A 13240-nucleotide genomic window follows, 5' to 3' on the forward strand; every position below is an offset into this window, starting at 1 on the left:
TTTCTTCCAATGGTTTGGGGAGATATGTATTGATCTGGACTGACAGTTGTGAAGTGGCCTCTTACATCAACCACCAAAGCACAACCCGCTTTGGTGGTTGATATAAGAGAAGCGCCTCCTTAGGGTACATGGGCCGGGCATGACATTGAAGCTTGTATATTTGCCCAAAGAGGTCAAAGTGGCTGCTTCAACCAGATATTTTGAGAGCCATTTTGGTCTAATCTTTAGGAATGTCAAGTATAGAATGAAAAACCATCTGATTTGTCTGATGGTAAGGGGTGGGTTCCACAGGGACACTGTATGAGTCTAAGCACTTACTTGCCAATGGCTGTTTGGCCTGTTGTATGCCTTTTCTGTTTTCCTCTTCATGTCAGTAGTCCTGTTCAAAATAAGTGTGATGAAGACTGGAGTCCTGTTAGTTGCACCTAACTGGCCCTATGGCAGCTCTGAGAGAGACACTGGAATGTCATAATGTCTCCCAGCCAGAGCAAACATGCTGACATAGTCTTAGGGAATGTGCTAGCACCCGAATATTGGTATTCTCAAACTACAAATTTGGCCTGTGGATAGGGACCTTCTCAATACCTGAGTCATACAGTTCTTCCAGCACCACAGGCAGTCAGAGCTTCTTTTACCAGAGAGCTTCAGTGATTTAGCACCAGATCCTGGGATCCAACTTTGTTTTGGCTAGAGGCTGTTCTCTTGCCTTTACAAATCCTTAGATAAATTTAACCAGTAGGTGGTCGAACTTTACACTGTGAAGAATAAAAGATGCCTATATCAGGCAAATGGACTTGTTCTTTTTAATGGTTTGCAAAGAGTCATGTTCTGATAGTTATTTACTGCAAGCACAGATTGCATTCTTCTTTCTAATTTTTGCCAATACTCAAAAATAGAGAATTATCCAAAAGATGCTTGTATGACTTTGGTTATATTTGTGAAAAAGGTTCATTTGCTGTTGTTTCTAAAAACTGTTCAGTCTCACAAGAATCTCACTCATATATGTTGACCTCCATCCACAGAATAAAGGTTACTTGTTTAATCAGTGCATCACCCATATTTAAGATAAATTTGACTATTGCTACAGTTTTTAACAGGTACATTCTTTATGGTGTGAAGATAATGACTTGAATAATAAAAAAAATATTTTTTTTTTAATCTTTCTTTCCCTTTAGGTCTCTGCAGGACTTATCCAAGCAGACAGAGTTGCCTTATGGAACAGTGTTGGACTCTGCAGTATATGACCAAGTGCGCTCAAAGGCTATGAACCCATTTGAAAGAGATCCCATGTACTCTCAAATGTGGCGAATGATTAATCGCACCGGAGGAGCAGATAATAATATTGATGGTTCACGGGAAGGCATCCGAAAGGTAGGTCTATATGTGTTTGTTTTTTTTTTTAATATGTTTTTTTCAATTTCCAATGAAAGACTTTTGGCATTTGGAAAATCACAGTGGTTATTAAACCAGATACTGTAGTCAAAGCACTCCTGTGAAAAAATTCCAATCAATGGCTCCAGCTGTAGAATAGCAGTGCATGTATTCATTACTTAGTGCAAGACATTCACATTCAAGTTACCACCTGCTGGCATGTTCTTGTAATTTTAAAGAACATATATAATGTGATTGTACTGTAAAATCAGCCTGAAGGGGTTGCTTTACATTTATGACCCATAGTTTCATTTATTTCCAGTTTTATAAGTTGGAATTTATTTAAAACACATGAATTTACAGTATTTCATAGTTTTATTCAAGTAACAATTAAATATATTAAACTATTGTATTAAATATACTGTTATAAAATGTGTTTTACAAAATAAATAAATAGATGCTAAAAGCACAGCACATACTGTGATTGTGTGCAATGTGAATAATGCTTACAGCTGGCAAATAAAATAACTTTACTTTTCACACAGGGATGGTTTTATGCAGTGGCTCAAAGGACAAAACAACATTTCACAAAAAAACACTTTTGAGAAAACAGCTAAGAAAACAACACTGCAAGAAATAAACTTTGACCATATTTTCCAAAACAGTGCAGCATTTTATTTAGGGAAAATTAGATACAATATACATACAGACTACCAGTACTGCATGTATGGACAGAACACATGACTTGATGAAGAAGTTAAATATCTTAAAAGATAATATTTCATTTGAACACAGAAAACATTTTCATTCTCTTTTGCTTGCTGATAATTTCCTTCATTCTTTCCAAATGAAATGGGTACCAGCACATAGGTTTTAACAATATGTGTGATTGTTTTATTGCTGTGATCTTGTGGGCATACATTATGTAATTTGCTTTTGTTGCAGAAGAGGTTTTAATTGCAGTCATTTTTGTTAAATAAACAGGGTTTCACTGAATTTAGCTTTTATTCTGACATGGTGGGCTCAGTAGCACAGCTAAATATTTGTAAAATAATATGGACTTTTAATATTAGCTAGTCCATAGTCCATAGTCCTTGTAAATCCTTAAACTGAGATAAAACTTGAGTACTCAGTAATATTGTTTTATGTTTTTTAATAGCCCCCTGGCTATTTTCATTAGGTACACTAAAATCATAATTTCTGGATTTCGGTGTCATTACCATACAACATGTAGTAAGAAATTACAGTCGTCATTCATACTATATGTCACATATACAGTGAATTAAAACATTAATCTGATTTGTGTACATTTGTTAATGTACAAAATTTAACTCCATCCCATTTTTACAAGGTAAGTATGCTACAGTGTTATTTTTGCAGAAGGAGGATGATGTAAATAATGTAAATGATGCACGGATAGTGTTTGGAATGCTTAAGTCCCTGAGAGATTACCCAGTATCATAGGTACCTGACTGCTGCATCTCATCTACATTCATTCATCTTTCTGTTCCTAATGTACTTCAACCTTAACATTCAGTTTCTCCTCCTCCTTCAGAATATATAAAACTAGAGCTTGAGCCAGCGAGGGAAGTGTTGAGAGGAATGCTAATAGTGTAGGGTGGAGGCTTTGACATTATAAACTAACTCCATTACATGACATAAAACTGTTTAGCTGTCAATATTTAATCAGAAACATTTCTTCTGGTGTGCTTATTGACCATACCTTCCCCTAACACATTCAATCCATTGAGTTGATTATGTAAACTCAAACTAATAGTGTGTTTAAATAGAATAACTAAATAAAAGGTTTGTGAACTTGTTTCTCAATGGCCTACCATTTTATCTGTGCTTGTAAGTAGGCCTGAATGACTGATCTTTGATTTATCATAAAATGAGCCTTTCAAGTATTGTTTGTTGCTTTTGGCTACCAGGTAGAATATAATGACACTTTCTATACTACTGTGCAATAAAAACACTTTTAGTTATTTAAATGCAAATTATAACTGAAAAAAAAAGATTACAACCATTGTCTGTCTGGTAAAATAAAATTATTTGAAGGTGATCTGACTTCTGTCAGCAGCATGATGATCTACAGCCTTTTTGAGTTATAAGGATTATTGCATTAGCATACAACTAGAACATTACTCTGGCGGTATAATAAAATCCTTGCAACTAATAATAGGAGCCACACAATGTCAGGATGTTAATATAGCCATACAAGGTTTATTATTATTTTATTATACAAGTCAGAGGCAGACTTTCGCATGAAACAAAGTAGGAAAAAAAATACTAGCAAAGAGCTTATCATGTTGGTGTTTTGATTCTTTTTTAATAAAAAAATATGTAATCTTGAAGTTCAAAATTAAATTGGGGGTGGGGGTGCAGGAATCTATAGAATTCATATCACACAACTCCCCATGTGGCTACCTTCTTTATCTCTGAGTATTTAAACATCAATGCTCTAATTTATTACTTTTTTTTTTCCTTCTGTGTGTGTTAGAATGATTGACATGAGCTCAACACAAGGGCTGGGACCCACATGTGTGAAAGCGGAGTGGTCATGTGATAGGTATACAGAAAACTATTTATTAAAATGCTTCCTCTATGTTCTGGCAATGAGCAGATTGCTTAAACACTGTTTAAGTTTAACCTGCTTACTCCTTTCTGACTTTCTGAACAGCTGGACCGCATTGGTGGAAAAACAGCTTTTGAGATTTTTTTTTTCTTCTTTAGCAATAGTGAACTGAAATCCAACTCATGAGTGTATGGCCAGAACCAACATGCGTGATCTACAGTATATTTCCAGGAACACTCCTACCGGGTGAATGGTTGTTTAATTAGCAACTGAGACTCAATAGTCTATAAGCAAGTAAGTCCCGAAACAAAGGTTGTTTTTCAGTACCTTCACAAGAAAGTAGAAGGATGTAGGACAGTAAGACAGACAAAAGGCAGAAGTGGTGAAGGGCTGGAGAGAGGATCTGGCTTTATCTGCATCCTTTATTCACTACCCGGCATTTCTTTTCCCTTTTCCCCCTGCATCTCTTTCCATTCACTGCTGGATATTTACAGATGTCTGTTACAGCGCCGCCCTCTCACATAGCTCTTATTTCTTCCACTTGACCCACGTCCCTCACCCTATCTCTTTTTTCTTTTCTGCTTCTTTTTAGACATTTTTTTAAGGCTCTCTCTTTGTCACTTCTGCTCTCTCATGCATCTGTATTGTGTTAAAGGCTACAGGGTGCACTCTAGTGGTTTGTTAATTTGCGTCCTCCATCGTTAAAGGCACAAGCCTTTTTTTTTTTTTTTCAAGAACAGCACAGTCAGGAACGCTGTTGACATTATGATTATATATCTAAAGCTCTAATAAATATACTATGACAGTAAAACAATGCTGTTAAATATTTACCAAGAGCCACATTGTCTTGTTTAAATACAACTTAATAAAACTGTACCTTTCAATTATTTTTTTTTTTTATATTTCTTTATTTTACTTAATTTTACACTAAAGCTTTTTTTGCTCTCACTTTAATGTTTTTTTTTTTGTTGTTGTTGTTTATTTCCTTTGGGCCTGCTAGTAAACCAACAGTTCACTGTTAGAACACAATATGTCAAGGAAAGTAAAACTATTTTCCCAACATGGTGCCTTTCAGCCAGCTAAGATCTCTGGTCATCCAGAAAAATATAACTGGAAGGCAGCCAACAGCATCTGCAATCGTATTTTCAAGCTGGAGGCTATTTGGGAGGCCATGATGTTATTAACAGACCCCGTGAGCCAGTTGCACTCGGACATCTTCTCTTCTTTGTCTCACTTTGATTTATTTGGAGGTGTCTGTCTTCATCAGCCCCAGTCCCTTTGCTATATTTGATTCCAGTGAGGTTAAGAACTTTATATATATTTTTCCCCTATCTGTGTAATTCTTTTTCTTCCCCTCCTTTCTCTTGTTTGTCTCTCTTTCTCTTTGACTTTTCTCTCTTTTACAATAAACCTCTTACTCCTCTCTGTGGCCATTCTCTTCTGTGCACTATGGATGTTCACCCTTTTTAGTTTGGATCCCCTCAGCAGAATCGTATTAGGTCATTGTTTGAGCTGTTTGTGGCGTCAATCGTCACACACAAATATGATGCACGTAGGAACACAGAGAAAGGACACACACAAAGCATACTTGCATCCTGAATGCATGCTCCTTATCACAAATACAGATGCATTATTCACATGCACAATTAGCACGTATTGATGCACAAACGCAGAGAGCCAGAAGAGTGCTGCAAGGTGCAGTCTGTCAGAGGGAAATGTATGAGCCTCGTCCATTTCACTCAGTGGTCAAGGCGTTCGATGAAGTGAAAGATCTCATAAACTTGTGTCACACATGCTATCATGTTACTGTTTGACACAGTGGCATCTTCATTTAGGTCAGTCTTTTACTTCCTTGTGGGTTTCCCTGCTTACTCTTGACATGCAAGACTAAGCATGGATCATAAGAAACTGAGGAGCTCCTGACAGCTGAATATTTGGTTGCTGTACTTAAAATTAAAATACCACTTATCCTTGTATTTTTATGCACACCAACTCAGAAAATAATGATATGTGGTGATAACGTAGGAGAATCTGAAATTCAAAGCAACCCTGGCAGAATAAAATGAGAATTCCCTCAACTAAATGGTACGCATCAAGTACTAGGTAATAATTTTTTTCTTTTTTTTTTTACTGCAGAATACTTATTTTTAATGGGTATATGCAATTTCCGTTTTACCTGTGTGTGTTTTCATGCCATTAAGTATGGCATGGAAACCTAACTGAATATGGCATGATGATTTTTTTTCTGTAATATGAAATGCTTTTAGCTGTTTCATTTAAACAGATGAGAAATGGGAACATTTTTCTTTGAGTGGCTCTTATGTGCAGATACTGTAATTCACTCAAACATGTGTGATATACAGTCACTCATTTTTCTTGATTCACACAAAGCACAAAAATCTTCACAAGTGGATGGTTTTTAAAACACGCTGCACATCCTGCTTCCACTTGCATGCGCACACATGCAGTACGCACACACACTCACACACACCTGAGTTGTAAGTGTAGCTGCACAAGTGTTTGACAGCTACTCTTTGTCAGGCTTTAAGAGTCTCTGATGATTGCTGAGTGATTTTAGTCTTGAGTGAATTGCCAGTTTGAGTGTTTTTTTTCTGTCTGTATGACTTTCTGTTCCATTACATGCAGGTTCCACTTTAGAAAATGCATCTTTTTACACTGGTTCTTGTGCCTGTATGTTATATTCATACTCTAGCGTATATTCTGGCAAGTTATTAAAAACACGAATAACCTGTACTGACAACTACTGCTGTAACATTATCAAAGCTTGGCAAGACATAAGGAAAGCGTGGTTCAGTTCTTCTTTCATAACAGACGAAACAGATAAAGCTTTATCTTTGTCTTTACAATGTAATGTCGAATGGAAAAAAACAAAACCAAAAAACAGCAGCATTTATACATTATGCAGCCATTCCAAACTTAAAGGGATAGTTCTAATCTTTTGAGTGGCTCTGTAAAAAGTATTTATGTTTTGATCCTTTCACAGTTTGCATCCTAAAATGTTTGAGTTTTTACTACATGATGGCTATTATGCTTGCAATTTTCACTGATAATGGAAAAGAAGGGAAAACTTATGTGACTCAGTGATGTAATGTATTTCTTGTTCATCATCTCTGTATTACAGTTTTTGTATTTCTCATTATGAATAGAGACACTATATAAAAATTACCACCATTTTTTTTTTTTTTTACCTCTGCTAGATATATTTAGATATTGGGGATAAGGAGCTGTATAGCCTATACAATTCTACCAATTTACCATAATGACTTCAGTGATGTTGATGAAGATTATGTTTATTGCTCTGCCAGATAGAGATGATGGTAAATGTTTTTTTAGGTCTTTCGGCCCTGAATGAGCCCATCACAGCACTCCAGAGGACAATTGAGACAAAGTAGAAGAGAAAGGAAAGGAGGAGGGAAAGTTGATGTGGCCGGTGAATGAGTGCTCGGGGAATAGGAAAAGGAAAATTGGAGAGTTTCAGGGAGGTGGAACAAAAGAGATACGGGAGGTAAGAAGAACTGAAAAAGAAGTGGAGACTTCAAGTATGACTATAGATGGGTGAAGAGGGGTTAGAAAGAGGTGTAACAAGAGAGATAGATGAATATAGAAACAAAAAGAATTGGTACACAGGGACCAGAAAGGAATTAAACTAAATGGCAAAAATGTGAGAAAAACAAAAAAGATTAGAAAAACAAACGGGGGATAAGGGAATCTATTAATATTTTTCTCTGTGCATTGTATTTTTGACATTTACCACTAAAATAAATATCTGTACCTATAATAATAATAATAATAATAATAATAATAATAATAATAATAATAATAATAATAAATTGTTAAACCCTTAAAACAAAAACTTCAAGAACTTTAGAAGTGATGAGAATAACCAAATTGGACATGGAAAAAAAAGATGTTATAGTAAATCTAATTGGAATATAGCTGCCACTCTTCTGCCTAAGCTCTGAGGAATTTTAATGTTTAAAATAGCTTGGAGTAGTTGACCTTTTAGAAACTAACATGATCCTCTTGTAGTACCTACGTTTTTGTTTGACCACATAAAATGATAAGATCATCATTTGTTATTTATCCTTTAACAGAGACTTAGATTATTGGCTTCAATAAAAATTGAGTTCCAAATTAAATAATGACTTTTGTCTTTTCAATTTATGAGCTGTAGAAAAAAATCAAATGCAATCACATTGGAGGCAGTTTCTGGAATAAAATACTTTTAATTACTTGATCTTGGTAAACAACTGAGCACATTTAGTGGCATGACTGAAAAACCAAAACTAACTAAATAAACTCAAAACACCAAAATCAAAAAAGTTGTCATGATTTGCTCCACTTGTTGTGATTTCTTATCAGTTTCATTTAGGAAACAGTCAATCAAAATGGGATTTTTGGGGAGGGTAGTAGCAATGTAAAGACAACAGAGAAAGATATGAGGCAACAATGCAACCACTTGGTTTCAACCCTGATGTGGCATTTTTCTTGAATAGCTGTGTCTCTGGAATTGACAACTTCCCCATCCAAAGTGGGATGGATGACATTTCTGAATCAATCTGGATTTCCCTTTTAAGCCTTTGCAATGTCTGTGTAGCTCTTGGTTTTTGTTGGACCTCACCAAGATAGCTTGGGGCTAAAGGATGACATTTGGTCAAATTTGGTTGGGGTCCAGATAAAAGTACCAAGTGCACCATAGTTTTTGCAGAGCTACAAGCTGATAGAGCATTGATTTTAGTTACCTCTAAACACTGTCATTATCACTGAGAAGGAATCCAAATTATGTAACTCCATCATAAAACTGCATATGTAAAGAGGCTTAGAGAACATTTTGGCACTACCTCTGACTTCAGTAGAAATGAATGGGAAGCAGTGATGTATAAACTGAGAATAAGAGCTCAGATGCCTCACCACTTGTCTGTATGTGGGTGTGTGTGTGGGAGTGCATGCATGTGTCGATGTGCTCTCAACACAGGGAGGCCACTCTAGCACAGTTTGACCCTTCAAATCAAAGTTAACAATGGATGTATAGACAGCAGTATAATCTAAGTGTGTGTGTGTTTGTGTCAGTGTCACTATTCTTAGAGGGCCTCCTGCCAAGCAGCTATTGGTCAGGGAGTTGCCAAGGTTACCAAGCAGGGTGGCCCAGCTGTGTTGGGGTGACAGATCTCTGTGTTTATGATTCCTCCCCTTCCGAGAGAGTAAGGATGACTTTTCAGCAGCAGTGCTTTCAGGCCTCAAGGTTGTCTGTAGCTTTGTGACTTGTCTTTTACAATGAGCCTGCAAAAACACCCTATATCCTTTTTACTTTTATTTCTGTCCTTTCTTTCTAATGTCCTCTTGGTTCTGTTTTCTGCTGAGGCTTGTACTTTTAAATTCAAGAGTGAAACTTCTATTTTTTTGTGTATGAGCCAGAATGATGACATGGTGCAGTTTCAGAAGGGCTGAAACACATTTCATTAGATCTAACACAAAAAAGTCTCATTTATGTGTTTGTCATGTATTTTATTGGATTTAAGTAAAATTTCTGCCAAGGGATAAGCTGGTGATATATATCTGTCACTGTGCTTCGATTTGACTGCTGCAATATCCTCTGTAATAACCTTGCATCTGCTAAGACCAGGAAATGCCATTTTTGGCTGCTGGGCTTTTTTCATTTCGTATTTTCTTGTGCAAAGTAGTGCAAATCACCCTGACAGGAAAAAGAGAGAGCTCTTTTCCTGCAGAGTCTGATAGCTCATTAGGATTCACCACAACAAGCCCAAACAGCAAACATATTTCCCTGCTGTTGCAATTCTGTGGCTGTGTGATGACAGTGTTTCTGTGTTGAATTTCAGATTTGCAGAGAGCAGATGAAAAGAGGAATTTGGAAAAGGGAGCTAGAGAAGGATTACTATTCATATTAAAAAAAAGAAGATGGTGAAAAAAACACATTTGAATGAGGGAATTGATAGACGCTAATAGAGAATTTTATCAGAGAAAGACAGGAATCAGTCTTGCCAGCTCTGGTGATGGATTAAAAATTACCACATTTTTGTGAACTCTTGACTAAATACCTGTCAATTCACACTGAAGTCAAAACAATAGATGAAAAAGAGGAATTGCTCAATAAACATAAAAAACATGGCCACTTAAAGAAACAGTTTAGATCTTTTGCAGTGATGTTTTATGGAAAGGGTAAGTACAATTAATATTGTATCCTACTTGTTGTTAAGAGGTCTTTGAATAACCTCAGCTTGGAGAAACTGAGTTTAAGTCTGACAGGTTTGATGAACTAACAGCTAACAGTCTAAGAAGGGCCAAGACCAAAGTGGATTTTAAAACAACTCCAGTCTCAAAGTTTCATAGCAGTTTTTTTTTTTTTTCAAATACTATTTGATTTATATAGCCATCAGTTTTGCAGTACATTGTTATTCTGGAAGACACATTTTACTGTCAGAAGTACATCTCAAGTGCTACAGCTGCTGTCACCATTTGACCTAGCAAATAATCATATAATTAAAAGTAAATAACTGTGTAATGCAAAATTTCCAAACTAAGCTTTCTGCACCACATAAAATAATAATGATTCATAAACTTTACACATTATACTCCACTTCTGAGGATCTGAACTATTGCTTTAACGTAAAAGCATTGTTTGCAGAGTTTTAATACACATAGAATCAATACATTTTTGCTGAGCAAACATATTTCCATTTTGTCAACCTATTATCTGACTTTGTTACTCTTTGAATGTAAGAAGAGAAGATGGTGTTTACTTTAATAACAAAAAGGAACACAAGAAGACAAAGGATTCCATTATCTATGTCTAACTGTATTTTCCTGCTCTGTATCTTGTAATAAAGCCAAATTGCTTTTTTATCTGTTTCGCCTTCATCTGCCAGCAGAGGCTGGACCCATCACACTATCTTCCACTCAGTGTTGCTTTTCCTTCCTCTCTTCTCCTCTTTTTGTGCCTCTCTGTTTTTTTCCTCATTTGTCCTGTGTTTTGCCTCTTGATTCTTTTAATAATTACAACAGCTGAAGAAAGTCAGTACATGAATAAGGCATGTACGTATGCGCTCCTTCACTGCCCGTGTATTTCGGCACCCGTATCTGTATACCTGCATTTACATAAACACAAGTGTTTATGTAATGTCATGGGTGTTTCCAGACATGTATGTTTGTATAACTCTGATATTTCTGAAGGCATACATTTTGTCTTGACACAAAGTTCACATTTTCAACACAGTGTGTCTGCTGTCAGAAATTCAGATTTGTGACCAAAACCTTCCCCAAGGCTGGGAATGACATAAACAAATGATTAACAGCGATTAGGCACTGTTTTGAAAATGAGATTGATAAGTTCTAATATAACTTGTGCCTTTTTATGTGAAATGTCATGTTTAAATATTGCATACGCCCTAAGTAATTATTGGTAATTATTTCAGTTAATTTCACATTTGATAACAAGCTTTTAAAGTGTTCTTCTATTTGATTTTTTTAAAAAAAAGCTTTTTTCATGTCTCCACTAGAACTTCTGGTTCGTTCAGCATTTCCACACTGGCATTTTAGTGGTCAAGTGCACAAGCTTGGACTCCAACTCAGCTGACATGCATTTTTCAGTGTACTGGTAACACTAAACTGACTGTAGGCATGGGTGTGAGTGAAAGAAGTTGTCTGTCTCTGTAATAGACCTGTGATGGGCTCTACCCTCCCAGGCTCTAGCCTACTGCCACTCTGCACAGGTTACAACATCAATAAAAAATGGCTGAATAGATGTTTAACCTTCCTTTTTTTGCTTTTAAGGCCATTATCAGATACACAAAACTCCTTGGTAAAAAAAAAAAAAATCAAAATAACTTAAAGAATTACCAGCTCAATATACTCAATATATATTCCAAAAAATTAACTCTTTTGTGAATTAACCTAAAACCAAATTCAGAGAAGTCTTTCATTATTCCCCCACGACATGGAGTGTCTAACTTAGCCAAACTGCAGCAAAAGCCAGAAGGAGGAAAAATAAAAAATGTTCAGCCTCACATTTCATGAGGGAATTTTTCAGTGTCTTTATTTTGAAATATATAGTTTGATTTTGGTGTCTAGGCACCGATCCCATCACTCATTTATCATTTTGCACAGCATGAAGCAATGAAAGCATCTCAAAGCCCCTCTTTCCCTGGACATGTCTCTACAAGCCATGAAGAGGGTGTCATCGACCTTGTAGCCCACAGGTGGATGCTGGGATGGTGGAGGGTCTAAGAAGGAGCAAGCAGCAGCAATACAGACGGGTAGTAGTTGCAGCAGCAGCATTGATATGCAGTGTGAGGTAGAACGTTTGCAGCTTAAGTAGACTGCCTAGACTGGTAGTCTAAGCTTATTAGGGTATGAGGAGTCTGAGTGTGAGATCGGTTGTGAAGCAGCAACGCAGCTTAAGTTGTCTGTCCGAACTAGCTTGCAGGCTCATCCCCTTTAATTTTACAAACAGAAAGACTCAAGAATGGTGGGGATTTTAAAAACAGTGTGAATTGGCATCACCTGACCTGAGTATATAATTTTAAATTGGTTTATGGTATTCAGCAAACTTGTCAACTAGTGAAGCTGCTGAAGCTCTGAGGGGAAAACATGTACATATAAGTGACCACTCCCACTAGTTTGAGCAGTCTAATATTCAGAACGGTGCGCTTGATTGTTACTCTAAGAATAAACACACACAACCTTATAACTTAAAATGTGAAGAACAAAAAAGAGGTGAATGTTTGTAAAGTGCTTTGAAAGCTGTCAGCTGCATGGTTTGTGCCTTTAAATGTGCATAACTGGACTATTGTGTTACAGCTACATGAGTAAAATCCCACGATCCATAATTCAAATGTTGTCTATGAAATTATTTTTTTTTGTTTGTTTGTTTTTTATAATTGACTTGCTTTTAAAAATGGCCATAAATACAAGTTTGTACAATTTGTGGTTGATAGTCAAATTATATGTAGAAGGTCATTTACTGCTTGTCCTCTTTCAGCTCTTGTTGAAACAATTACTGTATGTGTAGAAAATTAAAAGCCATATTTGTGTGACTGGGTCATTGTGGCTTTTACATAAATGGTTTGAGTGGTCATAAAAGCTACAGTAGTTACATAGAGTAAATGCAGTTTATTTATCAATTTACATAGTTTTCAATAAAGTCAATTACAATTATTATAAAAACGGTTTGCTACATAAAAATACACTGCCATTTATGCCACTGAATTTAATTCTAAAACGATATGTGGTCTTGGATTAGGTCATTTTTATGACAAA

The 13240-nt window shown here is 36.1% G+C and overlaps 1 protein-coding gene across 3 annotated transcripts in view; it reads left to right on the forward strand.

The window, feature by feature from the left end:
• The window catches only part of grid2 (glutamate receptor, ionotropic, delta 2), a 419113-nt gene that overhangs the window by 352101 nt on the left and 53772 nt on the right, over positions 1-13240 (forward strand). For all 3 annotated transcript variants that reach the window (XM_017413845.3, XM_017413844.3, XM_017413843.3), the window contains exon 13: positions 1176-1371. In XM_017413845.3, coding sequence (XP_017269334.1) covers positions 1176-1371 — 196 coding nt within the window. The remainder of the gene's footprint in view (positions 1-1175; positions 1372-13240) is intronic.

Source organism: Kryptolebias marmoratus, linkage group LG1 (genome assembly GCF_001649575.2).
Source record: "Kryptolebias marmoratus isolate JLee-2015 linkage group LG1, ASM164957v2, whole genome shotgun sequence".
Classification (NCBI taxonomy): domain Eukaryota; kingdom Metazoa; phylum Chordata; class Actinopteri; order Cyprinodontiformes; family Rivulidae; genus Kryptolebias; species Kryptolebias marmoratus.